Source organism: Balaenoptera ricei, chromosome 4 (genome assembly GCF_028023285.1).
Source record: "Balaenoptera ricei isolate mBalRic1 chromosome 4, mBalRic1.hap2, whole genome shotgun sequence".
Lineage (NCBI taxonomy): Eukaryota > Metazoa > Chordata > Mammalia > Artiodactyla > Balaenopteridae > Balaenoptera > Balaenoptera ricei.
This window is the reverse complement of record NC_082642.1, coordinates 65,313,934-65,340,387: the sequence shown is the minus strand read 5'-3', so window position 1 is coordinate 65,340,387 and position 26,454 is coordinate 65,313,934. Positions and strand designations below refer to the sequence as shown.

The 26,454-nt window shown below is 38.1% G+C and overlaps 1 protein-coding gene across 1 annotated transcript; it reads right to left on the bottom strand.

The window, feature by feature from the left end:
* SKIL (SKI like proto-oncogene) lies at positions 1 to 22,946 on the bottom strand. The gene is made up of 7 exons (XM_059920513.1): positions 22,566 to 22,946; positions 19,194 to 20,959; positions 7,375 to 7,468; positions 5,627 to 5,859; positions 2,318 to 2,559; positions 1,798 to 2,022; positions 1 to 1,133 (listed from the first exon to the last, which is right to left on the bottom strand). Exons 2-7 carry the CDS (start codon positions 20,293 to 20,295, stop codon positions 975 to 977), a joined length of 2,055 nt encoding a protein of 684 aa, XP_059776496.1. The 5' UTR covers positions 20,296 to 20,959; positions 22,566 to 22,946; the 3' UTR covers positions 1 to 974.
* Between the last annotated feature and the right edge of the window lie 3,508 nt (positions 22,947 to 26,454).

Genomic DNA, 26,454 nt, shown 5'->3' with positions numbered 1-26,454 from the left:
TAACCTTCAAAGTGTTTAATATTTTACAATTTAAAGGAAAACAAATCCATTAAGGAAAACAAATCCATTATATAAATTTCAGTAAGACCCACAACTACATATAAAAACTGTACAGGAGGATTATGGATTGTATGGAAACTGATGTACATCAATGGTATCAATTTTTCTCAAGTACATTAATATTTTCACAACACTATTAACAACATAAACAAAAGTTCAAAAATTATTTCATTTTATTCCCTCTTCTAAAGTTGCTGCATAAAAATTTTTTTCTAAATATAACCACATTTAAACAGAAAATCTAATTATAACCGCTTCTTATGTTTAGCAGCAGTGTATAAGAAAGCATGTTATCCTTCCCCGTGGGGTGTGCTATAACCTCATCAATGAAATTCCTCTATTGACAAAATGTCTCTTAGGAGATATTAAATAGAAGAGAACTGGTGGAAATTCATTCCACAATATGAACAAAATAAAAGCAAATTTTGATTATAATAATGAGTATACTATATTAACTTAGAAAGGAGATTGTGTTCATGAAAAAAAATGGAGATTCAACTCCTTGAGTAGCTCTATATATGAAATATGAAGCCACCATTGTATCTAAAATTGAATCTAAAATATGGATAACAAAATTGATCAAAACTATTTTCTATCACACAATGCAGCTTTTAAAAAGTATGCAACTGTTAAATTGCATTAGAAATATAGGCAGATTATCTAATAGTTGAAACCGTAAAGTACTGTTACTAAGCTGGTTGAAAAAAAAGTACAAAGAAACATACATTTTCATTCATTTGGAAAATGTAAAAATTTATATACTAATATATAATCTCTTCACTTTCTCTGATCTACAAATGGATACAATGCCTAGTTATTTTCATGCAGATAAATTGTTCATAATTCAATTACCAAAGCAAACAAACAAAAATAAACCCTGTTGGGAACACACAGATGAATCTCTTCAAAGGTTTCTATTCTTTAGCAGTCTTCGATGATTTCAAAATTTGCAGCTTTAGCTCTTTTATCATCATCTCTAACTTCTGTCTTGCCTCCCGTTCCTGTCTGAGTTCATCCTGGAGTTCTTGCCTATCAGCCTCGGCATGGTCCAATCTCTGTCTCAGTTCTGCCAGCTGTGTGATTTAGAAGACTGTGTCAGTTTTCATTCAGTTTTGTTTTTCCACTTACTCCTCACATCATGGCAAAGACCTCCTTTCAAATTACTTATTACAAAAATGAACTATTTAATGCATGCATCTCTTGAATATCTAATACTATTAATCAGACTTTGACATGACCTTAAAATGAAGGTGAAACAAAAGGTCAAGAGAACTGAACACCTAGAACACTTTCATTATGCCCTACACTTCAGTATACCTCTCATCACAGCTGGCTCAGGTTAAGAGTTATTTGTTCATCTTCCCCAAGTTGTGAGCTACTATTCATTTTTGCCCGAGTGCTGTGAACATAGTGGGCAACAGTTCATGTTTGTTAATTCGTTGATTTGAAAGCCCATATACTACATTAAAATAACATAACCTCTGATATTCAGATAGCTAGAGATTAGCAATTTGGACAACTAAACTACAGAAACCTGATAAGTTTAAAGTAATAAAGCAATCAAGGTCAAAAAATCATCTTGGATGATATAAAGTTGTGTTTAACAGAACTGTCTATTCTGAAATCTAGTCTAAATGAAACGAGCTTAACATAAAGTAATTTCTTTAATGAAATTAAAATAATGGCTTCAATTTCCACGCTGAAAGGGCAACACTATACAAACTGTGTAATTCTTACCTGTGCTGCATATTCAGCCTCTTTATCTTTTTCTAAATTTGAGTCACAGGTACATTTTTGCTTCATTACCTGCTCTAATTTTTTCTCTAAGTCTTTCTGTTCAACATAAAATTCTTCCATTCTTTGAGCATGTTCATTCTGCAAAGATTCAAGCTCTTTCTGTAAATTCTGCTGTTCTTCAGTGAGTTCCTTCATAGCTTTTGAACTACTCAACATTTCAACTTCCTGTAATTTAAAGAATCACAATATAATTTTTACTTTATTTCCATCACATTAGAATTTTCAATTCAGGAAAAAACAGCACAGAACATATCTAAAATTCAGCTGTCATATCAATTCTATACATAAGTAATTATCTTGAAAACTATCTTCTCTAAAAATTTTAAAGTATATTAATCTTTCTTATAAATGTACAACTGAATAATCTTAAATACATTTAACAGCATCTCATCTTGACTTTCCTTAAGAATATGCAAAAGTATCTTTTCACAATGGACTATCATTTAGATAACAATTTTACCATCTGAAGTTGTTGCTTCTTCTGCAAAATTGAGTTCAGTTTTTCCTGTTGTTTTACATAAGTTCTCATTACTTCTTCCATGATTTTTCCCTTATCATCCTCACAAATGACATCCTTGACGAGAAGTGGAGACGAAGCTGAAGCATCACAGTCAATTCCCGCCTTGCTTGTGTCTCTGGCTAAGTTGCAAGTGGTAGGTTCAGGTTTCTTTTTGCTTGTAGAATTATTCGAGACTGATGGATCTTTGAAAGGCAAAAATGAAGTAACAAAGTATGAATATCACTCTGTTAAAAAGTCACTGGAACAATCCATAAATGAAATTAAGAAAACAATTTCATTTACAAATGAAATAAAAAATAATAAGATACTTAGGGATAAACTTCACAAAATAGTATAAAACTTGTAAAATGAAAACTACAAAACATTATTGAAAGAAATAAAAGGCCTAAATAAATGGAAAGCCATCCCATGTTTATGGATTGGAAGACTTAATATTGTTAAGATGATATCATGATCTGAATGTCAGTGACCTCCAAAATTCATATGTTGAAATCCTAGCCCCCCAATGCAATGGTATTAGGAAATGGGGCTTTCAGGAGGTAATTAGGTCATAAGGGTAGAGCCCCCATTGATGGGATTTATGCCCTTATAAAAGAGACTCCAGAGAGCTCTCCCACCATTTGACTACACAGTGAGAAGATGGCCATCTATGAACCAGGAAGCAAGCCCTTGCCAGACCAAATCTGCTAGTGCCTTGATGTTGGATTTCCCAGCCTCTAGAACGTTGAAAAGTAAATGTTTGTGGTATAAGCCACCCAGTCTATGTTATTTTTGTTACAGCAGCCCAAATGGACTACAATAAATGATAATACTCCCCAAAATGATCTACTTTTTCAATGCAACCCCTATCAAAACTTCAACTGGCTTTGTGGCAGAAATTGACAAGCTGATTCTAAAATTCATATGGAAATAAAAGGAAACCAAAATAGCCAAAACAATCTTGAAAAAGAATAACAAAGTTGGAGGACTCACAATCCCCAATTTCAAAGCTTATTACAAAGCTACAGAAATCAAAATTGTGTGTAGTACTGGCATAAAGACTGAGTCCAGAAACAAACCCATACTTTTATGGGCAACTGGTTTTCAACAAGGGTGCCAAAACAATTCAATCAGGAAAGAGTATTCTTTTCAACAGTGTTGGGACAACTGTATCCATATACAAAGAATGAGGTTGAACTTCACACCTTATATAAAAATTAACTCAAAATGGATCATGGACTTAAATGTAAGAGCTAAAACTCTTAACTGGATTAGGCAATGGTTTCTTAGACATGACACCTAAAGTAAGCAATGAAAGAAACAATAAATTGGACTTCATCAGAATTTAAAATTTGTGTTTCAAAGGACACTACCAAGAAAGTAAAAAGACAACTGACAGAATGGCAAATTCTATATCTGATAAGGGTATAGTACCATAATGTATAAAGAACTCTTACAATTCAGTTGTAAAGAGACAACCCAATTTAAAAATAGGCAAAGGATCGCAACAGGCACTTCTCCAAAGATTTGCAATGTCCAATAAAAACATGAAAAGATACTCAGTATCATTAGTCATTGGAGAATTGCAAATCAAAACTATGAGATATCATTTCACAACCGCTAGGATGGCTATAATCAAAAGACAAACAATAACAAGTGTTGGCAAAGATGTGCAGAAATCGGAGTCCTCAAAAGCCGCTGCTGGAAATGAAAATGGTGCAGCTGCTTTGAAAAGTTTGGCAGTCCCTCAAGATATTAAACACAGAGTTACCATTTGACCCAGCAATTCCACTCCAAAATATATAGCCAAGTGAAATGAAAACATACGTTCACATTAAAACTTGTGCATAAGTGTTCATAACAGCATTAGTCATAATAGCCAAAAAGTGGACACATCCAAATGTCCATCAACAGGTGAATGAATAAACAAAATGGGGTATTATCCATCCATATAATAAAATGTTATTAAGCCATAAAAAGGGAAGAAGTACTAATACATGCTATAATATGGACTCAGAAAATATCCTTGGTGGAAGAAGCTGGACAACAAAAGGCCATATGTTGTAGGATCCCTTTTATATGAAATGTCCAGAATAGGCAAATCCATAAAAACAGAAAATAGATTGATGGCTGACAGAGCCTGGTGAAAGGGAAGAATGAAGAGTAACTTCTACTGGATTACAGGGTTCCTTTTTAGGGTGATGAAATGTTCTAAAATTAAATAGTTGTAATCATTGCACAACTTTGTGAATTTACTAAAAGCCACTGAATCATATACTCTAAAAGGGTAAATTTTAAGGAATATGAATTACATCTCAACAATTTTCTTAAAGTCTCTAGAATTAAATAATTTGGGAAATATAATGCAAACATGGTATAATGGTATTAATTAATACATTACTAATTATTGTTTGCCATATTTAAATCCAAGGAAAACTGAGTTTTAAAAATCTCAAAATTACAGTACAAAAACTCCTGAAGAATCTCAATTATCTATGAAAACAGATAACTAGAGGACTCTTAGACTGCTCTGAGAAAGCTGAGAAGAACTGTCGCACTTGCCTAAGCTGTCAGCAAAGCTCTGCATCTATGGAGAGGGTAACACAGGCAGCATGTGAGTAGACATGTCTTGTCTGGTCCACGGTATTTTAAAAGGCACTGTAACTATGCAGTTTTTTTTAATGTCCAGTCAGCATTCTGCATTTATGCCATCTGCCTGGCTTCCACAGCTATGAGTTTTCAGACCTTGCTTATTCCATGACTAAGTGTCTCTGAGTCCTATACCTAACTACTCTTACATACACTTTTTTTTTTAATTAAAGTATAGTTGATTTACAATATTGTATTAGTTTCAGGTGTATAACAAAGTTGATTCAATATTTTTATAGATTATCATATACTTTTCACATTATTAGTTAAAAGGTTTCTCAGTTCACAGCAAATTAGAAAGAAAAATAAGGACCTTTTAAGAAATCTGACAGTAAAGAAAAGGCAGGAAGAAGAAAAAATAATTAGACAAAAGTCACTTGCAATATGCAGCCATGTAGTCTATTTTCTAGCTCATTAGCCTCTATATCTATCACCATTCTAGATAAGCAGAACAACTGAGGGTCTAAGTAGTCACTCAAGAGTTTTGAAAGGTGGTATTTTTTTTTTTAAGATAAAAGCTTCCATTATCTGGAAAATTCTCTTAAATAGAAATCCTCTTTGAAAATGCTGAATATGTTTATTAGATATTTGATTTTAAAAAGATAATTTCTGAATACTTACCTAAGCGGTTATATAATTCTCTACTTGTTTTCAGATCTATTTTCTCCTGTTCCTCCAGTGAAACATCTGGATAAGACACTATTTTTTGATGTTTCCCACTACTGTGAGGCTTCTCTGAGTGTCTTGGTATAGATCTACTTGCCTCTGTCTTTGTGACCTCTTTAGGCTGGGATACAGCCGAAGTAAGGGACACATTTGGGGCAACCACTTTATCACACATGTATAAGTAGTAGCTGAAAACAAAGAATGGCAAAAGAAGATACATATTACATTTAGGTAAAAAGCAAAATATATTACATCAATTTCTATGGTTAAACAATTTTTTTTAATCAAACCAGATAACAGAACAACTCAGAAAATAAGGGTCATAGAAAGGAATTCTTGAAAAAGTAAGTAGTTGAGGCAGAAAGAGCAAAATTATGAGGTTATTTTTGTTATTTTACAAAAAGTAGTTTCTAAGCACTTAAAAAGATACTGGAAAATCAGTCTCTTCTCCTTCCCTCAAAACCACATGAGAACTAAAACCATGAAGTACTTTACAGAGCAGTTCAACAGCCCTGAGTAGGTAAGGTTTATGCCGAAAGAAAACAGACTATACACTACTCTGGAGGACTATTTCCTTGTCTGCCACCCCTCCAAACCAAGGAATCCTTGTTCTTTATTGTGGTGAGACTGATTCAGTCCCACACTGCAAGGCTATGCCCTGACTCATCACAGCCCCAACAAAGAGCTCCCAGGGCCCTCCTCCCTTCTCAGGGAGAGAACCAGCATTCTGAACGCTGCCCAGCTACTGGGCAGTCCTCCTTGGATCAAACCCCACAGAGCAATCTTCTGAAAACACTTTAGCATTTCTTACTTATTTGATAAAACAGCAATAATAAATTGTGCAAAACTAAGATCAAAGGGATAACTACCAATTTTACTCAAAGCTCATATAAAATTGTTCAGGAGATTATCTGAGAGACTCATGGAACAAAATTTGAGCTAGATATTTAAGTGCCATATGATTAACTATAATCTGCTTAACCTTTAGCCAAAAGATGCAACCATTTAACTGACCTAACACTTCATCTTCTGAACTCTAAATAATCTTGTCTCGTATCACATTTTCCTTGTGCAGGACACCTATATAGTTCCTCTTTACCAATCACATGAATTCTGAGAATGAAAACTCAGTATTCTGCTAAGAAAACTGACAGGTTTATTACTGCCCAAAAACTTACTTCAAATGTAATAGGAATAGAAGGAACTATATAAATGTAAGTAAGATCGAGATTCTTTATCACTGTGCTTGGGGAGATAAATATGTACAGTAGCAGATAAAAATCTAGGTTTTATAAATAAAAACTGTAATCTAAGGTGCATTTTTATTGAAAATAGAAAATTGATTTTGAGGGGTGTGGCTACTATGAAATCCTCTAAGTTTCAAAAAAGTTTCGTTTTAAAATATCAAAGTTGCACACCACACTCTTGAAGAGTTGGTTTACTTCTTGAAGGGAAGTAAGGCAATAAAAAGAAAACTTCCATTTTTTTCACTTTAGGGAAAAAAAGAAATGACCTGTTTCTAGGGGAAAAAAAACACATAGAAACACACAGGAAAGGTTAATTCAAATACTCAACACTATTTATAATTCATTTCATTGATTAGCAAAAAAACCCTAAAACTATAAAATGAATTCCCAGGGCCTAGAATAGTACCTGATGTATAGATGTTGAATGAATGAATGAATGAGCCCATATCCACTCACCTGGGGTGTAGAAATGAATGTGTCTGAGAAACATGGTCACCTTCCTGCTTTATAACTGGATACCATGACTGTAATTCCATTCCTGGTGGTGTATCTATCTGTAGAAAAATGTGGAATGGAAAAAGTTTATTGAAGGAGGATGTGATGGGTAATTTTATGTATCTACTTGACAGAGCCATAGGCTGCCTCCGGAGAACACTGACTAGTAAAGAATTATGTTATTTAAGAATCATCTTCTAATAAGGCAGTCTTTCCTTAAAGTACCATGTCTAGTCACTTAAAACCAAAAGAGACATGAACTGTCCCATCACAAGAACAGTTTTAGCATGTATGTTAACATGGACTACCAGAATGATTTCATCAAATATCATACTTATGGAATCTATTTTAAAAATCCATTTTAAATAATAGTACTCTGCAAATGTGCAGCACTGGTAAGTTCTGATTCTTCTCGCTGTTACAATTACCTAGAATATACCCCCCCATCCCTATAGTATTTCTTAGCATATTATATTAGATAACATTCTACAGCAATATTTTGCCAAACTTTAAAACCACTGTGTCTGCTAACACTTATCAGTAAACCACATTTTCTCATAAATATGAAAAGCTCTTTTTAGCCCTGAAGGATGAACTCTACCTGTAAATAAAGTAAGAGAAGAAGATAACTGGCTACCTCAAAGTTCATCATAAGAACTTTATATCCTGCTTAGTTCTAATGAATACCTCATTAAGTAGGTATAATTATCTCCATTTTACAGCTCAGAAAACTGAGGTTCAGAAACTGAGATAGAAAAGAATAAATAACCTGTGGTTACTAACTTCCTCATTTGGTTTGTTTTATATTTTGTCTCCCCTCCCCCGACACACACACACATATTGGTAGGAGATCAATGTTTTGTTAAGAATTACTGGGCAAGGAATTTGAAAGACTAACAAGAGCACAAGATTATAGCGAAAAGAGCAGCATTTCGAAAGGATTTAAGAGGTGAGTATTCAGTGAGGGCCTCTAGACTCTATAAGAGTAGAATTTGTTTCAAAACCTCACAATCCTGATCAAGTATTCTAAAGTTCAGAATCTGGGGCAAAATCAACTGCTTATTTATAAAATAAATCAATCATTTGTTTACACAGTTTCTCAGCCTATAGCTTAGTTCTACCATAAATTAGAAAGGGAACTGACTGCTGGCAACAGAAATACTAAATGATAGATACCAGGTGCCAGCTGACAGCCTAAGGAGAGACGAGAATTACAAGACACAAACACAAAAACTGATTCGAAAAGCAAGACAATCTGAGGGCTTTATCACACATAGGCCAGGGCAAATAATTTAATACATCTCAGTTGTTCCCTACCCTTATCACAACAGAGTAACTGATGTTTAAGAAGTCTTGAGTCAACATGACATAGTTATAGTCGATATTTATACTTATATTTATTAGTATACCATATACATATATACATACCATACACATACCATTTAGAAAGACTGAAAACTATTTAAGACATTTTAGAATTCATTTAAAAAAAGGTTAAAGTTTTTAAAAAGACACAGTGCTGAGAAGAGTAGTTTCATCATCTAGAAAACTCACTTAGGCAGAACATTTTTCACCCCAACACTGTGATAAAAGAGGTGTTAATGAGCAGGGATAAGCTCACTCTAACAAATCGATGAAATATAAGATTGGCTCAAATTAAACGAGAATTTCATTTTTAGAAGTTATTTGTTAAACTCATTATTTAGAAAATATGGAAAGCTCCACTTTAAATCAGTTTTATATCTGAGACAATTCTGGATGTACTGCCCAAGAAATCAACTGTTTCCAGATTTTTTTAATTACAATTACTAAAATTGATTTATATATTTTAAAGTTTTCCCTATTACAGATAACTGGAATGTCAAATCTTCAGAATAACAAATTCTAAACTTCTTCAGCCAGAGATCTTGACTTCAAATCTGATTCAATTTTTTTTTTTTTGATTCAATTTTGATCAAGTTCATTTTAAAACTCTACAGCTTGATTTGTATAAGTTTTACCTTTATTCATGATCCAAACTCAGTATAGCTTTGTTTCTATGATGTCTCTAAACTTCAAATGCCACCTTAAATAATTGCTAGCACATTCTTTCTATTTAAACATCCATTCCTCTCCAGTTTCTGACCTTTATTTTGTTTCCTATTCTTGCACCAACACATGAAGAGAGTCATAGAGGAGGGGTTATTAAAAAAAACCTTCCTTAAAGATCGCTTAGTGCAGTCCTCTAGGTAATGTCTGAACTCCCTATACAAAATCCCTGATGAGTGGCTATTCGGCCTCTGCTTAAACAGCAGCTTGAGGTCAAGTACTGTCTTAATCACTTTTGTATTTTCAGTACCTAGCACCATGCCTGGCATGTAGTAGGGACTCAATAAATACTTGCTGAATGAATTCTGAATGACAGTGTAGCTCATTAATTCCCAGGGTGGCCTTTTTTAAGGTTAATCTGCTACCACGAAACTCACAAGATAGTCTCTTTCACATTTAACACCCTTCTGTTCAATGAAGTACCAACAGTCTCTGGGTTGTATTTTTAGAGATCAGATCTACAAATTAAATAATATAAATGATGGGGAAATGCACAACACTAACCATGATAAAATGCTGGGAGTTAATTTTACCTAATATGCTGTGGTAAGCCATAAACACATTTATAACAAATTATCCTAACTGCATGTTAAAAACAATTACGAAAAGCACATATTATACAACAGAACATTCAGGGGCATGCCAGATTTTCTCATCTATTCTGCATTTGTGGCAACATACAAATTAGGTCTTCAAAAAAATAACAATATAATTAAATGGCACAGCAATAATGCTACTACTGATCAGGAATAAAAATGAGACAACAAGATACGCACATCTATTGCCTTTTCTTTTACCTTTCAATATGAGAATAACTTAATTCCCTTCGTGTACTTAAACATTAAAATAGAATACATTACATTACTTGGCAAAGAAGAGAAGTAGATCACTTAGTAGCTTAAGTTAGAGCCTTAAGATTTTAAAATACTTCTATTGCCCAACTTCCCCATAATTATCTACCACAAAATGAACAGATGGCATCCTCATCTGAAACATATAAGAAAAATTTCAGACATATGATTTCATTCCAAAAGTTCTTTCTCTAAGTCGTAAAACAACAAATAACGTCTATGAAAGCAAAATTTAAATAAGCCCAAAATGTACAGAAGTTAACTTTAAGTAAAAATTAGGAAATGTTTTATGCAAGTTTCTCTAAATTTCAGCTTACTGTGTTATGTACACATGACCCTTTAATAATCAGGTTTCCTAATAAAGAATCATTGTATTTTGGTACCATGCTTATTAGCCTCACAATGACAAATAGTTTAGAGAACTTAATTTCATTTACAAAAAGACCAATAAGCATTTGTCACCACTTTCTAGTTACAAAAGCAATTCCACCCACTCAGCACCCTTTGTATACTAACATTCCAATTTGCACTAAAAAAACCCCCAAAAAACAAAAATCAAAATGCTTTAAAATTCCCAGATTTATCTTCAATAATAAACTTTGATTTTGGGTGGCACTTTAGTTTCTAATTACAGTGTCAGATTAATATTATGATCTTTAAGGACTAATGACAAACATTGATGAACGAAAGAAATCAAGACAATATCTCAAAGTATTGATGGGATTTCAAAAATTCCCCTCAAAAAATCAGAATTAAATCTTTTTAAAATATTTTTTAAAATAGAATTTAGAAAGACAAAGATTAATTTTTACATTTTGGTATTTATAAGCCAGTAAGCATATGAAGTAGACTGATAAATTTCATAGTCTATCTCCTATAATGATGTGCTTACATAAAAAGTAAAATATAATGCATATTAAATACACATTACTTTGTACAAGCCAAACATAAATCGTTAGCAACCTTAGTAAACACATGACCAAACACATAGTTAAGCAACAACTCCTTAGCTATAAAGCCAATATACCTGCCAGGTTCCTTTTACTGTGTATAATACTAAGACATTCAAGTGGTCCATAAATGATTTCAGAAGGACACAAAAGACACCCTACCAGACAGCTGCCAACAACTCCTACTGAAAGAAACTGAATCTCTCAGAATAGGATCAGGTTTCCTCAATACTTCCAACAGGTTGTGAATGAGTGTTTCAGCAACTGAAACAGGAATAGTGTTACAAGGTAGCAAATAGCTACTTATGAGATTTTAAGGCTTAGTTTTGTGCCTCGTTTCATTGGAATTATTAGAATTAATCAACCTAATGCAAAACCAGAACAATATGGTCTAAGCACTTCCACTAACTTATCAAAGATGGATCTGCAGAAATCACAACAATGTCTGTTGCTCCTCCACACTGCAGAATCATATCTACCTCACAAAGCCAACTTTAGGTTTAAGGTGCTTAAAAACTCTCACAGGAAAAGCAAAGGCTCACATTCTTATAATGTGCAACTCTCTTCTTAAATCCTTCATGGAAACAAAGCCATGTAAAAGTCAGTAGGACGATATTCCTCCCTTAAACTTAAAGGAAACAAGGCTTCCCTGGTGGCGCAGTGGTTAAGAATCCGCCTGCCAATGCAGGGGACAAGGGTTCGAACCCTGGTCCAGGAAGATCCCACATGCCGCAGATCAACTAAGCCCATGCGCCACAACTACTGAGTCTGCACTCTAGAGCCCACGAGCCACAACTACTGAGCCCGCGTGCCACAACTACTGAAGCCCGCATGCCTAGAGCCCATGCTCCGCAAGGACAAGCCACCGCAATGAGAAGCCTGCACACCTCGAATTTGCCGCAATTAGAGAAAGCCCATGTGCAGCAACGAAGACCCAATGAAGCCAAAAATAAATAAATAAAATAAATAAATTTATTTAAAAAAAAAACTTAAAGGAAACAGAACAAACTGATAAAAATCCTGTTAATTTCTGGGACTTTAAAAATAATTTCTGGGACTTTAAAAATAATTTCTTTACACTGGAATTCTATGGTGTCCAATCCACTTAATATTGCAATTATTTGAAAATTTCCATGTCATATACATCTTTTCACTAAAATATCTGTTATAAAAAGTTTTATAGGGCTTCCCTGGTGGTGCAGTGGTTAAGAATCCGCCTGCCAACGCAGGACACACGGGTTCAAGCCCTGGTCCGGGAGGATCCCATGTGCTACGGAGCAACTAAGCCCGTGCGCCACAACTACTGAGCCTGCGTGCCACAACTACTGAGACTGCATGCCACAACTCCTGAAGCCTGTGTGCCTAGAGCCTGTGCTCCGCAACAAGAGAAGCCACCACAATGAGAAGCCCACGCACCGCAACGAAGAGTAGCCCCCGCTCACCGCAACTAGAGAAAGCCTGCACCCAGCAACAAAGACCCAACGCAGCCAAAAATAAATTAATTTTAAAGAAAAGCTTTAATCTATATACATGTAAGGCTTTGCTTTTCTATCCCATTTCAGCATAGATGCTTTTTAAAAATTATCTCAGATTATTTTGGCCTTCAAGTAATGTAAATTGACAATATCAAAATGTAAATTAATTTTACTATGTGCAATATATTGCATTTTTTAAACTTTTATTCTATTTCATGTATTTTTAAAATGCTGGTGACCCAGTAAATTGACTTCTTTGATATCCCCCTCACCCTTCTCAACTGAGGTTCTCAAGAAAATTAAGCCCAAACTCTGCAAAGCTTCCATGGTATGCATTAAATTAACTTCTCTCCAAAGGACTTAGAAAGGTACTATATACCATCCTTTCTATGGCTTAATTCTCCTCTCATAGAACCCCAGATGAGAAAGGCTGCATGGGTGACAAATTGCAATTTGATAAACACTGCTCTAAGTACATGTCCTAAAGTTTGTCCTAATGTATTATTTCAACAATTAGGTCTTAAATTAATAACATGTGCACTCTACAGATGCTTTTGCACAGATTTACAAAGCATTATGTACGTAAAGGAATAAATTCCAATGGTGGTTATCACTCCATGGTGAAATTATGAGGAAATTCTGTTTTCTTCTTTGTACTTTTTTTAGGATTTACTCTAATGGGCCTATATTGCTTTCATAATCACACCAAAAAAATTTTTCAAAATGGAATAAAAGCTGTAGTATTATGTACCAAAATGGTCTTTAGTAAGTTTAACTTTTGTATTCCTTGTCCCCATAAGAGAAACAAAATATGCACTTTTAAGGCTATTAGAAATCTCAAAATAAATTCAATACCACAAATAAAAACAAAATGCTGCTTTGCTTTAAAACTAAACTCTTTTCCTCCTTAAAAATCACTGGTAGCTTTCTAGGGCTACTAAGACTCTTCATTTCAGTTGTATCCAAACTTTTGTTAAGCATCCATCACATTCTAGGTTTAGAAACTACAAGATGAATTCCTGCCCTAGGGAGCCTCCAACTAGTCTTTACATACATATTTCTGTGACCCATTTCTAAGTCTAGGAATCAAAATGAGTTTTAAACTAACTTTAAATCTTTCCTATTCATTTCTCTTTCTGTCTAGCATGGTGCTGTAATATTTTATTTAGTGATGGAACCAAACCACACCTTAAATTATATATTCTTTATGCCTTTTTAGTCAAATAAAATCCTTACATTATTTTAATGTATATGTAACGTATATGAAACCTCAACAGACCAAATTTTATGCATGGACAAAATAAAGGTTCAAGCCATTACCAAAACGATTCCCAAACTAGTTCTACCTCTTTACTTCAACAAATTGAGTTCTGGCTCCACACTCTCTACTCCCAGAATTCTAAAGGCATTGAAATTAATCCAATTCTTGCTTTCTTCCTTGTTCTCCAAGTGGTATAAATTATAACATATGCATAGGTTTGAGAACACTACTGGCTAACTATGTACTGATTCAGGCCTATCCTTTTTCTTTTCTTCCTTGAAGTTTCTTAATTCTTTTCCCATTTCTCCGACCAAAAGGATAAAGCTTTTTATCAGAAGCCTTTTTTTAAACACGAACATTTTTAAATGTTCTACCATTTTTTAATGATAAAATGAATACAGACTCTATATTTCCTAAACCATAAGGGGGCACTATTCCCAAAGCCATTCTAAAGATTTCACTGAAATTTCCTTCTTATAACATATTTTATAACAAACTTGTTTTGTACCTTCTTCTTGCATACTTCATTTTGATAAATAAACAAATATCCAACTAGTATAATTACTGTGTACAAACAACTAAAAGTGAGATACAGCTGAGTCCAACACTCAGTTATCTTACTTAGAAATATCTTCAGATAAATCAAGAAAATGTTTGGGGAAAGGAAAAATCCTGAAATACATATTAGTAAATATTTCAATAATAGTTTGAAGTACCATCTGATATTTCTAGACTCTTAACTTCCAAAATACTTTTACATCCATTCTCTCATTTGATCAGTTGTCTTATTCAACAGTTTATTTGCAAATTATATAAGTTTATTAAGGGTTAAACCATAATTTTTCCAAAAAAATCCCCAATATTCTAAAATACAATGGAGCATTGTCTCCCAAAAATTTATTCAGTTTAAAATTTTTTTTCTTTTTCACTGAGTAACTTTGACCTGCCAAGCAGTAAACTAAATTCTGGGAAAACAGGAAAAAAGCCTCAAAACTCATTAAGACAGTTGTTAATTTTAGAAAGTTAGACAAAAATATTCATACTCGTCCCTTATATGAGCACAAATACTTCATTTGATTCTGACCTTATCGCCACTTAATAAAAATTTATGCTAATCATAAAATGCAAACTCTGCCTCTGATGTAACAAATTACCATCAAATCTATCACAATTATTACTGGTACACATTTTGTCCCAACACTACTCTTTGTAGTTACCCATCCTCTCTAGTGTATTTCTTTACCTCACTTAGGTTTGTACTAAGAAACACACTTCCTAAACAAAAGTATAATAGCTTACAAGAGGGGAGAAATTTTTTGTAGGATTATCATTATTGCCAATGACCTCGCAGAAATGAACTGTAAGAAAAATGCAAAACTAAAAAAAGTGAAATGTTTAATAGGCTTTAAGAGGAAAGCTTTTAAGTTGATATCTTTAGGTAATCTATTTGCATCACAGATAATCCATAGGGTTTTTTCCCTAAGCAAAGTAAAAACTATATTATTTTACTTACCTAACAGTAGTCAAGTCTAAACGTTAGAAATCTAAATTTTAACTCCTAAAAAATTATAAAGGCATAAACCATCTTTACTTAGTGAACTGGAGACTGTCAGCCACATGCTGTAACAGCAAAGAATCACCTATAATGATCTTATCAGTTGACTACAAATAGGTTTTTCTAATGTGCTTGAAAATAATCTCAAGGAAACATCACCCTTCAAATTTTACTTACAAATGATCAGTTTGCTTGGCAAACCTTTTTTCCACAGATAGAAACTAAGATTCAACAAAATCAGAATTAGATCAAATAAATAATACCCACTGGAGATATGGAAAAGAATCAATAATATGATATTCTTCCATATATTTGTGCACTATAAAATGCAATCATTTTTCTAATAAAAACATAAAAAACTCAAATGATATGAAGAGACAGTTTTGATAACACCATTTTGCAAAGCAACCTAGGCAGATCTAAAAATCAAGTATTATTTCTTGTGGTGACCTGAGTGAGAAAGAGTTCAAAATACTATACCTCCGGTGTCTGCAAAGAATAGTCAGCTCTTCACTTAGAACACTGACCTTCTACCACTTATTTCTCCCATCTAAATATAGCTCCTAACTATGCAAAGTAAATAGTTTTTAGTTATGCAAATAGTTTGGTGACCATCACTAATATAATTTCCATCCTTAGAAATAATTTAACAGTTGCTACGTTTCAAACAATTGCCTACTGAGTTTGAGGGGTTTTTTAAAATCCAAAAAACTACTCTGACTACATTAACTAAACATACCCAATTACATTAGTGTTCACACTAAACATAAGGACCTTTAGATAAGAGGTTAATATATTTAGTATATGCTTTAATTTTTTTTAAAAAAAAGCCTGTTTTGGCTTTTTTTAATGAGCTTCCTCTGGATGTGTTTGGTTTGTTGGGCAACCAATTCAGTGACTCACAGAAGATAATGAAAAATGTTCCCCAGCCAAGGACTATCTCCTTGCCCCCTTCCCAGTAAAATACCTTAGTCTACATACAAGTTAATAGAGAGCTTAAGAACCATTATACTAAGGTAAGTTGATAAGAAAAGTTAATGTTTCTCAAAATTCAGTTTCTGCTACTGAGTTTGCTTATGGGAAAAGTAGTGAAAATTACCAGACTTCAAGTCAGAAGACCTGCATTCAACTCCTGATTCTACCACTTACCAGTTATACAACCAGAAGCATGTGACCCATCTGAACCCACCGGTTTCTCATCTCAACTTCAAAAGAGAATTACTTCACCAAGTTTTGAGGAGTAAATTTTCAAAATGTGAAGTGGCAGCATGTATTACTACACATGAACTCCCCCAAAACTTCTTTCTTAAAGGTCTGATTACTGGAAATTTTCAAATTCCCTTAAATTGCTTAAAAATTCACGTAAAATTGGAAAAAATAACAGAATACACCAGAAACTGTAGCAAATACTGCAAAACATAACATAGTAAAAAGATGGGGAAAAAAAATCTCACAGCTTCCCCAAATAAAAACTGAATTCAAATTAATAAATTCTGAGACAATAAATGACTACATCCTGATGAAGGACAGTTTCAATTTTAACCAAACCCTAGCACATTCAGTTTCAGTTAAGTAAATTCATCATCTTTTTTTTTTTAACCTTTATCATGGTTCTCAGATATTTTTTCTCACAAACACAGAGCAGGAATATTAGGCAAAGTAATTTATCCCAAAAATGCTTATGTCAGAGCAATCAAGATTGGACCAAGAATATCTGGCAAATAATGTGGCCACCTATGGACATGTAAGAGTCCTAGTTAGGTTAGGGCAAGATATCATAAATATCAAAAGGGGCATTCCACATTTTGAGAATACAGACAATTCTAAACACAATTTTCAGCATGGGACCAGGCCAGCTGTAAGCATGTCCAACAATGTGAGAACTGGCTTGAAGTCAATTCTGTTTTAAAATCAGTTAAACAATATAAACTTATCTAGTAGCCACAGGCAAGGAATTTCCAAGAAGTACTGACCCTTTGGAATCAGCAAGTAGCAAACTACCCTGAATTCAAGTCTGAAATTATCTTCATTGGGCTTCAGAAGCAAATCACTGTCTTAAAACTACACTGTAACTAAATTTCCCCCAAAACCTGAAAGGTTTAAAGCACAGGCCACCAAACCTTAGTTTCTTACCCAAGCTCTAATCTTGCTGTAAATAAACTTCAGCCATTTAATACTTCTGTGAAGTAGAAAGGGCAGAGATATTTCAAGGAATAAAAGCTGATTAATAGTGGAAAAATTAGATTCTTAAGATGAAACACGGCCAATCTTTTGTGGTACCAATCAAATAAAATTATACGTGTAAAACTGTTCAATGCTTGCCACGTTTTAAACACTTAGTGTTAGCTATTATACTGATTTTAATCAAGTAGGAAAATATTTAAAAACCAGATCAACAAACTGAATATTTAACAGCCTAAATCTTATCTATTAGCCAGCCATTCAAACTCTTAGAATGAACTAGTTTAGCCTACCAGATAATGCAGTGGGAAAATAATAAGTTTAAAATCTCTTTGCTGAGACGTTTTTATATTAATATTTATTTAATCTAAAATAATCTTGGGCTTCCCTGGTGGTGCAGTGGTTAAGAATCCGCCTGCCAATGCAGGGATACAGATTCGAGCCCTGGTCCGGGAAGATCCCACATGCCGCGGAGCAGCTAAGCCCGTGCACCACAACTACTGAGCCTGCGTTCTAGAGCCCATGAACCGCAACTACTGAGCCTGCGCACCACAACTACTGAAGCCCAGGCACCTAGAGCCCATGCTCCGCAACAAGAGAAGCCACCGCAATGAGAAGCCCGCGCACCACAAGGAAGAGTAGCCCCGGCTCGCTGCAACTAGAGAAAGCCTGCGTGCAGCAATGAAGACCCAATGCAGCCAAAAATAAATAAATTAAATAAATTTTTTAAAAAGTTAAACAATAAAATAAAAAATAAAATAATCTTTGTTCTGTCATAATTTTTTTAAATTATTCCTCTCTTTAAAAAAAATTCTTAGCGGCTAGAATCACGAAGTCTTCAGATAGATCTGTCTTTTGCATTTGTCTCCAGTACTGATCAAGTCTGAATATTCAATTACAGAAACAATGTCAGAAATCCTAAATATACCTTTGAAAAAAGCTGTTTGGAGCCCACCACCAGAGTTGTTTTGGCTAGCTATTGTATCATTTGCAAATAGAGATAACACCAAAGTGTAAATTATCTTGAGTCCTAGGAAAACAACTGATTTAGTCATCAAAAAGCAAGATGTGTGAAAACGAGGACATGGCTTGAGAAAGAAGCCCCAAATCCTCCACTCCCTGGCTATATAATCTTGGGAAAGCCACTTGATCTCTCTGAGCCTCATTCTCTTTATCTGTAAAATGGGAATAATCCCACTTCTCTCACTAGGTTGTTTGGAAGATCAAATGAGAACACATACAGGAAAGCACTTTATAGCCTAAAACGTGTAATACAAACATAACATATTATTTAGATGAGTTTTTGCTGTTGTTGCATGAGCAGTAATAGTTTCTTAACAGTTATATTCTAAATAGACTTTTAATTTCAAAGTAAACCATTACCGTTATTCAAAATTGCTATTAAAAAAAAAAAAAAACTTGCCTTGGATTGAGTCCTCTTCCCATTTCTCATGCTAAATTTCTCCTTCATTTCTTCTAAAATTACCTTCAGTTTCTTTTCTTCAGGTGTCCCTAAGTATTTTTGGTTCACGTGAAGATAGCAATGCCATTTGGCTGATTCAAAGCCCCAGTGACAAGTCCTTTTGTCGGGTGATCTGTGAGAATGCATCACAAATGTCTGGGGCGCAAACATTCCACAGCACTCCAGACACTGAATACACGGGGCATCTGGCTGAACATAAAATTGGGGTGCAAATAAACCCTGACATTTGCCTAAGCATTCATGTTCCACTTCAAAGGCACTGCCAGTTTCCTTCAACTGGGCCAATGAGCTTTTAGCAGGAAGTATACTACCATTTTGAGGAAAAGTGCGTGGCCGCAATAAAGCATTACACAGTCTTTGTGCATCAGTTAATGTGATCAGCCCACAGGACGGGGCATTGAATGGAAGTATTCCCAGGACCTTTAAGATATGAAGCTGGTCTGATGTACACCTTGAACAATAGATGTACAATTCATCACATACTGTATTTATTTGTTGGAGTGAAAATTCTCGGAGAACAGAATTTAGGACTTGGGGCAAACAGAGTCTCTTTTCTCCTCCAACCTGAAAACAAGAAATAGACTCCCCTTCCAACACAGTCTGGGTGAGTTCTGTGGAGCTATCAGAAGGGATGAGCAGTGGACCAGGAAGAACCTGAGGAGATGGAAGAGGCAAAAATACAGTAGGTGACATGCTTTCTTGGGAATACCGAGCGGAAAATGCTGCTGGTCCACCCAGAGAGCTCTGGCTACTTAAATGGAATTGTGCCAAAGTGTGTTTCAAACTGGGATTTAAATGTAAAGGTTCAGGCACAGAGGCACAGGTTCTCTTGACGTGCTCTTCATCAGTTTCCATTGGCGCTTCATAGTCGTCCAAGTGTTCCTTCTTTACTGTTGGCATCTTGTTTATCATCATTTTTCCATTTGCATGAATGTCTGTCATCATTTTTTTCACTGGAGGGCTGCCATCATCTCCCATCCCGTTCAGTTTTTTATTTGAGCCCTGAACCAAGGAAAAATTTGTCTGTAGGTTTTCCATTGCTAAAAACTATTGTGTTAAATAAGTAAGTCTGAGATTTGCATTGTTATCTAGTTGCTTATTTGAAGAGAGAAACACAATGTATACCAATACTTATGGTAACTTACTGTCACAGAAAATTTAAATTTCCAAAGAGAGATCTCCCTAAACTACTCAATAGATTTTGCAACTTTGTTTTGGTTCTGCTTATACTCTTAAGTATAATTTCACTGCAAGTGCTATAAAATTTCTTATTGTCTAATAACACAGAAAATAATTTTAAGAGGCACACCTCCGAGGAAGCCTTTGTTTTCTTAAGTTCTTCAGATATACGTATTAAAATAAAGTTACCAGTTCTCTCAATTCAAGATGTCCAAGTTCAACGCAACAGTTTGGTTTGGTTTTAAGCACAACACGCAAAAAGTTTATGCAATTAGTTGAGTCAAAATTATGCACCCAAATTTAGTATTTGGCACCAAGGACACCAAGAAAGGAGGGAAAAAAGTATCTTCTCTAAAAATGATGATCTGTTGGTCTGTGTGGACAAAATGAAGGCTTGTATAAATCCTCACACCAGTTAAGAAGAGCCTCTGACGCCACTTGAACTTCTACAATTAAAAATGAAACCTAAAGAAGAACTGCCCAGTTATCTTCAGGATTACTGTTCATTCTTCTTTTAATTAATCTGGAAGAGAAGGGGGTTGGGGGAGAGTTACATTTGAATTTGCTCCAGAGCCCAAAGGGTCAGTTTGAAAATAGTTTCTTAATCTTAAACTGAGTTCACTTTACCAAAGGTGACACTTGAGTGATTCCTTTAAATCTAATACCAGTTAACTAGAAGTACCTTCATTTAAATAGGAAAGCAATTGGGAGAATGGGTAAAGGTTGCAATAATATCCCTCAAAACGGAGAGGGCTACTCCTACTCAGAACAAGAAGAACCTTAAAGAGATCATCTCACCCAAAACTCAATACTAAAGGTTTTCTCAGTTATGCCATTTTAGCTAAAATCACCTATTACTTCATCTCTCAATTAAAAAAAAAAAACCCACCAGTTTTATCCAAAAATATCAGATACTAGTTAACATACCTACCATATGTAAGTTACACTCTTAAGTGCACAATTCATCTAGTCAGTGTAGGCTACTTTTCTGGAATGACTGTAGGCAAAAATTAACTTTCCCTTTAAAGGGTTAGAGAATTTGCTTAATGGAAGCCAAAAGCTACAGACTCCACTCCTGGGAATCTCCATCCTTGAACAAGACTAATCCGGGACAAAAAGCACAAGGCAGACAGACCTCACAAAGAATGCAAATGGAGGAAGAGGGAAAAAAAGAAAAGATTCTTCTTCCACTTCCTTCTTGAGAGAAATTCCAAAAGGAATCCAATAAATCGAAATTTTTGCCTCCCAAACTGCGAGCAATTTACCTTAAAACAGACCCAAAGGGTTAAGGACCAAGGCCACTAGCCAACGTACTGATTTCGCCCACCACAGAAACACCTCAGCCAACGCTGGCCAAGGAAGAGGGGAGGAGGCAAGACCTAGAATGGGGGAGCCCCAAACCCTGAAATCCTCGGCCCACGCTAAGCCACCCACCCATCTCAAACCCGAGGAGGCGGCGGGGGGGTGGGGAGGAAGACCCGGGACGCCTCGGGGCGTGCCAGAGGGTCGTGGGAAGTGGAGGAAAAGGAGCCCCCCCCGCGGTCTCGGAACACCCCCAGTGCCCTCCCCACACCACCCCGCTGAGTGGGCCGCTGGGAAGACTGGAAATCCCCCGTGCACCCTCTCCCCGGGAAGTTCTCGGCGTTACCCTCAGCACCCCTAAGGCTGCACCTCCCTCGCCCGCCCGGGGCCAGAAGAGAGAGGGGCGGCTGGGGAGTCCTGCCGGGATCCCCCAGCCGCTGGGCGCCGACCAACCGGGTCGAGCCCGGGGCATCCCCGCGCAGCGCAGACAGGCGGCGGGGGGGCGGGGGTCCAGGGGGGGTGGGGACGGGCGCCCAGGTCTCCCGGGTCCCGACGGCTCCGGTCAAGTGCAGCGCCCTGCCCCTGCCCACCACCCGGCATCAGCGAGACAAGATACGCCGTGAGACACCCGCCCCGCGCCGCCCCCCCCCCGGGCTCCGACCCCACCCGTGACCCGCGCATCCGCACCCCCGACTCCGGCCTCCGCGCCCCAGGAAGCCCGACGAGCTTTGTTAACTCCCCACTACCCCCGGCGCTGCCGTCGGGCGCCCAGGGGGCCGCGCGCCCCTTGCCTCCCGCCGCGTCCCCCCAGCGAGCCGAGGCCGCACCTGTGCCCGCCGCCGCCACCGCCGCCGCTCGCCCGCTCCCCTCGGCTGTGCCGGCGCTGCTCCGAACCCCACACACATCGCTACACACAGTCCTCTGACGTCACCGAGTCCTCGGCCCGCCCACGTCACTGCGGAGACACACGGCTTCCCGCAGACGCCGCCGCCGTCTCCGGCCGCCCGGGGCAGAGCGAGGGCGGAGGGGCGGGGGGTAGGGGAACGGGGCCAGCAGCAGCACCGCGCCCGCGGGCCGGCCGCCGCCTCGCGGCTCCTAGCCCCTCGGGGACGCGCGCGCCGTCTGGCCTATTGTGGCTCCCGAGGGCTCCCCCGGCCCGTCGTCTGGCGCGCGCGCCCCTCCCCCCAGGCGCGCACCCGGCTTCCCCAGCCCCGCGCGCCGTCTGGGCGGCTGGCGCGCGGCGCTGTCTGCGGTGCACCCGGCGCAGACAGGATGTTCCCTCCCCGCCCCACCCCCACCGCCGCCCTCCCTCCTTCCTTCCTCGAGTCGCCCAGCCGGCTGTCTGGGGCCGCCACCGCCCCGCCCCCGCCCCACCCGCTGCTCGGTGGAGACGGGCCAGACCCGGGGGCGCCCTGGTCGCTCGGCCGCCGCGCGACACGGAAAGAGGGGGCAGGGCGGACGCGCGGTGCACTGTGCGCGACCCCAGCAGCCGGCAGGGCGGAGGCAGGGCCCGCCCGGCCGAGCGCCGCCGCCCGAGGTCAGGCACGGGCGACCCTCCCCCCGCGGGGCGCAGCTGGGCCGCCCCGCCCCAGAGGCAGCCGAGCGGCGGCCGCCCAGCCTCCCCCCCACCAGTTTGGGCCCTGCGCGCTGGGGCTGCCCCCCGCCCCCGCGGGGCCCCCCGCCCGAGGGCCGCGCCGCCAGCTGCTGGCGCTGTGCTCCGCCCCTCACCGGCGGCCCCCGCCTTGCCCGGGCGGCCTCCGCCCAGGCGCCTTGCTGGGGCTGACCTTCTGCGCCATCGGGCCGGGCCGGAGGGCTGGCCGAAGTTCCGGCAAAACAGAGAGAAAACATTTTTGTCTCTGCTTCTCAGACTCCCTCCTCCCACCCCCTCACCAGACTGCTCTCTCGGTTCCAAAAGGGAGCTAGAAATTACATGTTTCTACAATGTTTCCTGAGGGCTTTGGGGTTTTGTTTTGGAAGCGATCAGGAGATGAGACAAGGAAAGCGACGACTGAAGAGCTTTCGGCTGTGACCCTCGGGGCCGGACAGTGTTGTCCTTGGCCTGTGTTTCGCGGTGGCCAGTTAGCATATTGAACTCTGCCGAGCTGCTCCGTCATATTTCGAAACATCAAGAAAAAACCCTTTTTCCCGCCCCACCGCAAAATCAGGAGACTGATCCCCAGGTCTCAGTGCACCGAATTCAGAAGACTCGAGCTTTGTCCCCCTCCTTTTTTTTTTTCCTTTTGTCAGTTTTCGTCCTATTTCTCCTGGTTTTACTGCTTCGAGGTCACTCGTATGGGGTCCACATTTGGAGCCAGCCGACCGGGAGGGAATACCCCTGTGCTCATAGATTTTTTTTCTTCTTTTCCTCCCAACGGGCCTACCAAAGGCTCACGAGCCTCTCATTCCCTCCACACACAAGTTCCGTTCTTTACACCACCATCGCCGTGCTCCCGGGTCGTGCCCCCTTCTCCCACCCCCACCTTCCCCTCCTTCTTGACTGCCTCCTTTCCAGAATGAATAATTCCGCAGCACTTCCCATCTGTTATTGCCATAGAGACAGAAGCTCAGCAAAGATAATGATGTTCTCTGTAGAGCCAGTTGGGGGAGAACAGCATCTGCGAGACTGGGGGATAGATTTTCTAACCTCAAGAATAGTCAGAAGGCCCGGCTGAAGGTCTGATGTGGAAGACTGGACAGTCCTGAGCCTTGGCGTCTGGTCAACTCTCGGCACTTGGTTCGTGTCTAGCCAGAAGAAACAGTTTTTAGAAACCAAAATGACAGATTTTTTTAAAGTGATTTCAAACTGCAATTAATGATAAATATTCAGTACTCATTTTATCAACCATAAAAATAATTACTTGCTAGCACATCCAAAGGCCTAAGGGCCAAAATCAATTGGACAGTAAATAGACTTTTGAGAAATCAAACACATTATCCTCTCCCCTGTTCTTTTGATTTGCTTTCCCCTGGAATATGTTTTTTTAGTGAAGGATCTTTTGTGCTGGTGACTTTATGTACAATGGTTTGAGAAATAGTGACAGGCAAATGTGACTAGAACCAATCAAGCTTTGAGAATATTTTTTTTTTCACTATTCATCAAAGTACGAAATTACCAGAAAGTACCAGATTAAAGTTCACTTTGCCCTTGCCTCAACAGTACAGGTTTGAACTCAAGTGAAACTAAGCAGGGTACATTTACATAGATCTGAGGCAGATGGGAAGGCACACACTAACCGCCATTTTTGCAGGCCTACTTAAGGATGTTTGGAAATTATCGGTAAAATTGACTGTATAACATAAAACAAAAAGCACTGAAACAAATGATAATGGTTCTTTATCTGAGAAACAGAATTGAATGGACACAGAGAATACAGGCCTTAGAAAAAATAATCACGGTGAGGTAATGAATATTGTAATCCCCACATACTGATGGTCTTCATCAGTGTTGAAAAGTCAGTTTATCAGTTAGTAAATAGCTATTAAACTGGTTTTACATGGCCTCCTACCTTACCATCTTGGCTGCCAGCAGGTGCTGAGCAAGGCCACAGTGAGAGTGTGTGCCTGTGTGCACGTTAAAATTCCAAATGATTGGGGGTAAGGGGGCACTACCTATTGTCTCATCTTCCATTAAACAGCACAGAAAATGCAAACTATCTGGTACTAGGTGGTCTAGAACTTCTTTTTCAGTAGTTATGGATGTCTGGTAATAATAGAAACCAAGAATTTAGAGGTTATAAATTTGAAGACCAGCTCTGCCCTCTGACCTGATAAATGGTTTGAAGCAAATGCTTTCTTCTTGTCTTCATTTACTAATCTATTGATAATGACCTACTGATATTAATTATGAAGAACATGGAAGTGAAAAGGGTGAAGTGCAAAATTCAATGTAAATTCATTTTATTTTTATGAAGTATGGGGAAGAAAAGTCAAATAAATGTTTATTGAGCGTACCAACAGGCTTGTGTTTTCGTTTATACCTTCTACTCTTCCCTCTTTTAAAAAAAATTTTTTTAATTATTTTATTTTGGCCACATTGCATGGCTTGCAGGATCTCAGTTCTCCGACAGGGACTGAACCCGGGCCACGGCAATGAAAGTGCCGAATCCTAACCACTAGACCACCAAGAGACTGCCCAGATATGATCTCTTCTGGTTTTGCCTCTCCCCCATTTCTCCTTCTGTAACACTAATTAGATAATATTAAATCTCCTCACTCTGTCCTCCATGTTTGGTAATCTCTTTTCATATTTTCTACTTTCTGTTGTTCTGTGTTGCATTCCAGGTAGTCTAGGTAGTTCTTTAGACGTACCTGCACTTATTCAGAAACTGACATTGGCACAATATGCGTACATACTTCTGTGGCATTTTACCACGTGTGTAGACTTGTGTAACCACCACCAAAATCAAGATACAGAATGATTACATCATCACAAAGATATCCCCCGTGCTACCCTTTTAGAGTCATACCCATCATTCCATATCCTCACTCCCCATCCCTATACCCTTGAAACCACTGTTTCCATCTTTATAATCCTATTTCAAGAAGGTTATATAAATGGAATTATACATATGTGACCTTTGAAATTGGCTTTTATCTTTCAGTATAATGCCCTTAAGATTCATCCCATTTGTTGTGCATATTAGTAGTTGGTTTCTTTTTTGTTGTTGTTTGAATTTTTTAAAATTAGTTTAAATTAATTAATTTTAAATTAATCAA

Bases quoted from the DNA above. Each gene is read 5' to 3' on its own strand.
- SKIL (XM_059920513.1), bottom strand. From the start codon at position 20,295: ATGGAAAACCTACAGACAAATTTTTCCTTGGTTCAGGGCTCAAATAAA. The intron at 7,469-19,193 runs GTTTTTTTTTTT...TTCTACAGATAG, and splicing joins GAGGACTCAATCCAAGGCAA to ATACACCACCAGGAATGGAA. The intron at 2,023-2,317 runs GTAAAATTGTTA...TTTAAATTACAG, and splicing joins AGAAGCAACAACTTCAGATG to GAAGTTGAAATGTTGAGTAG.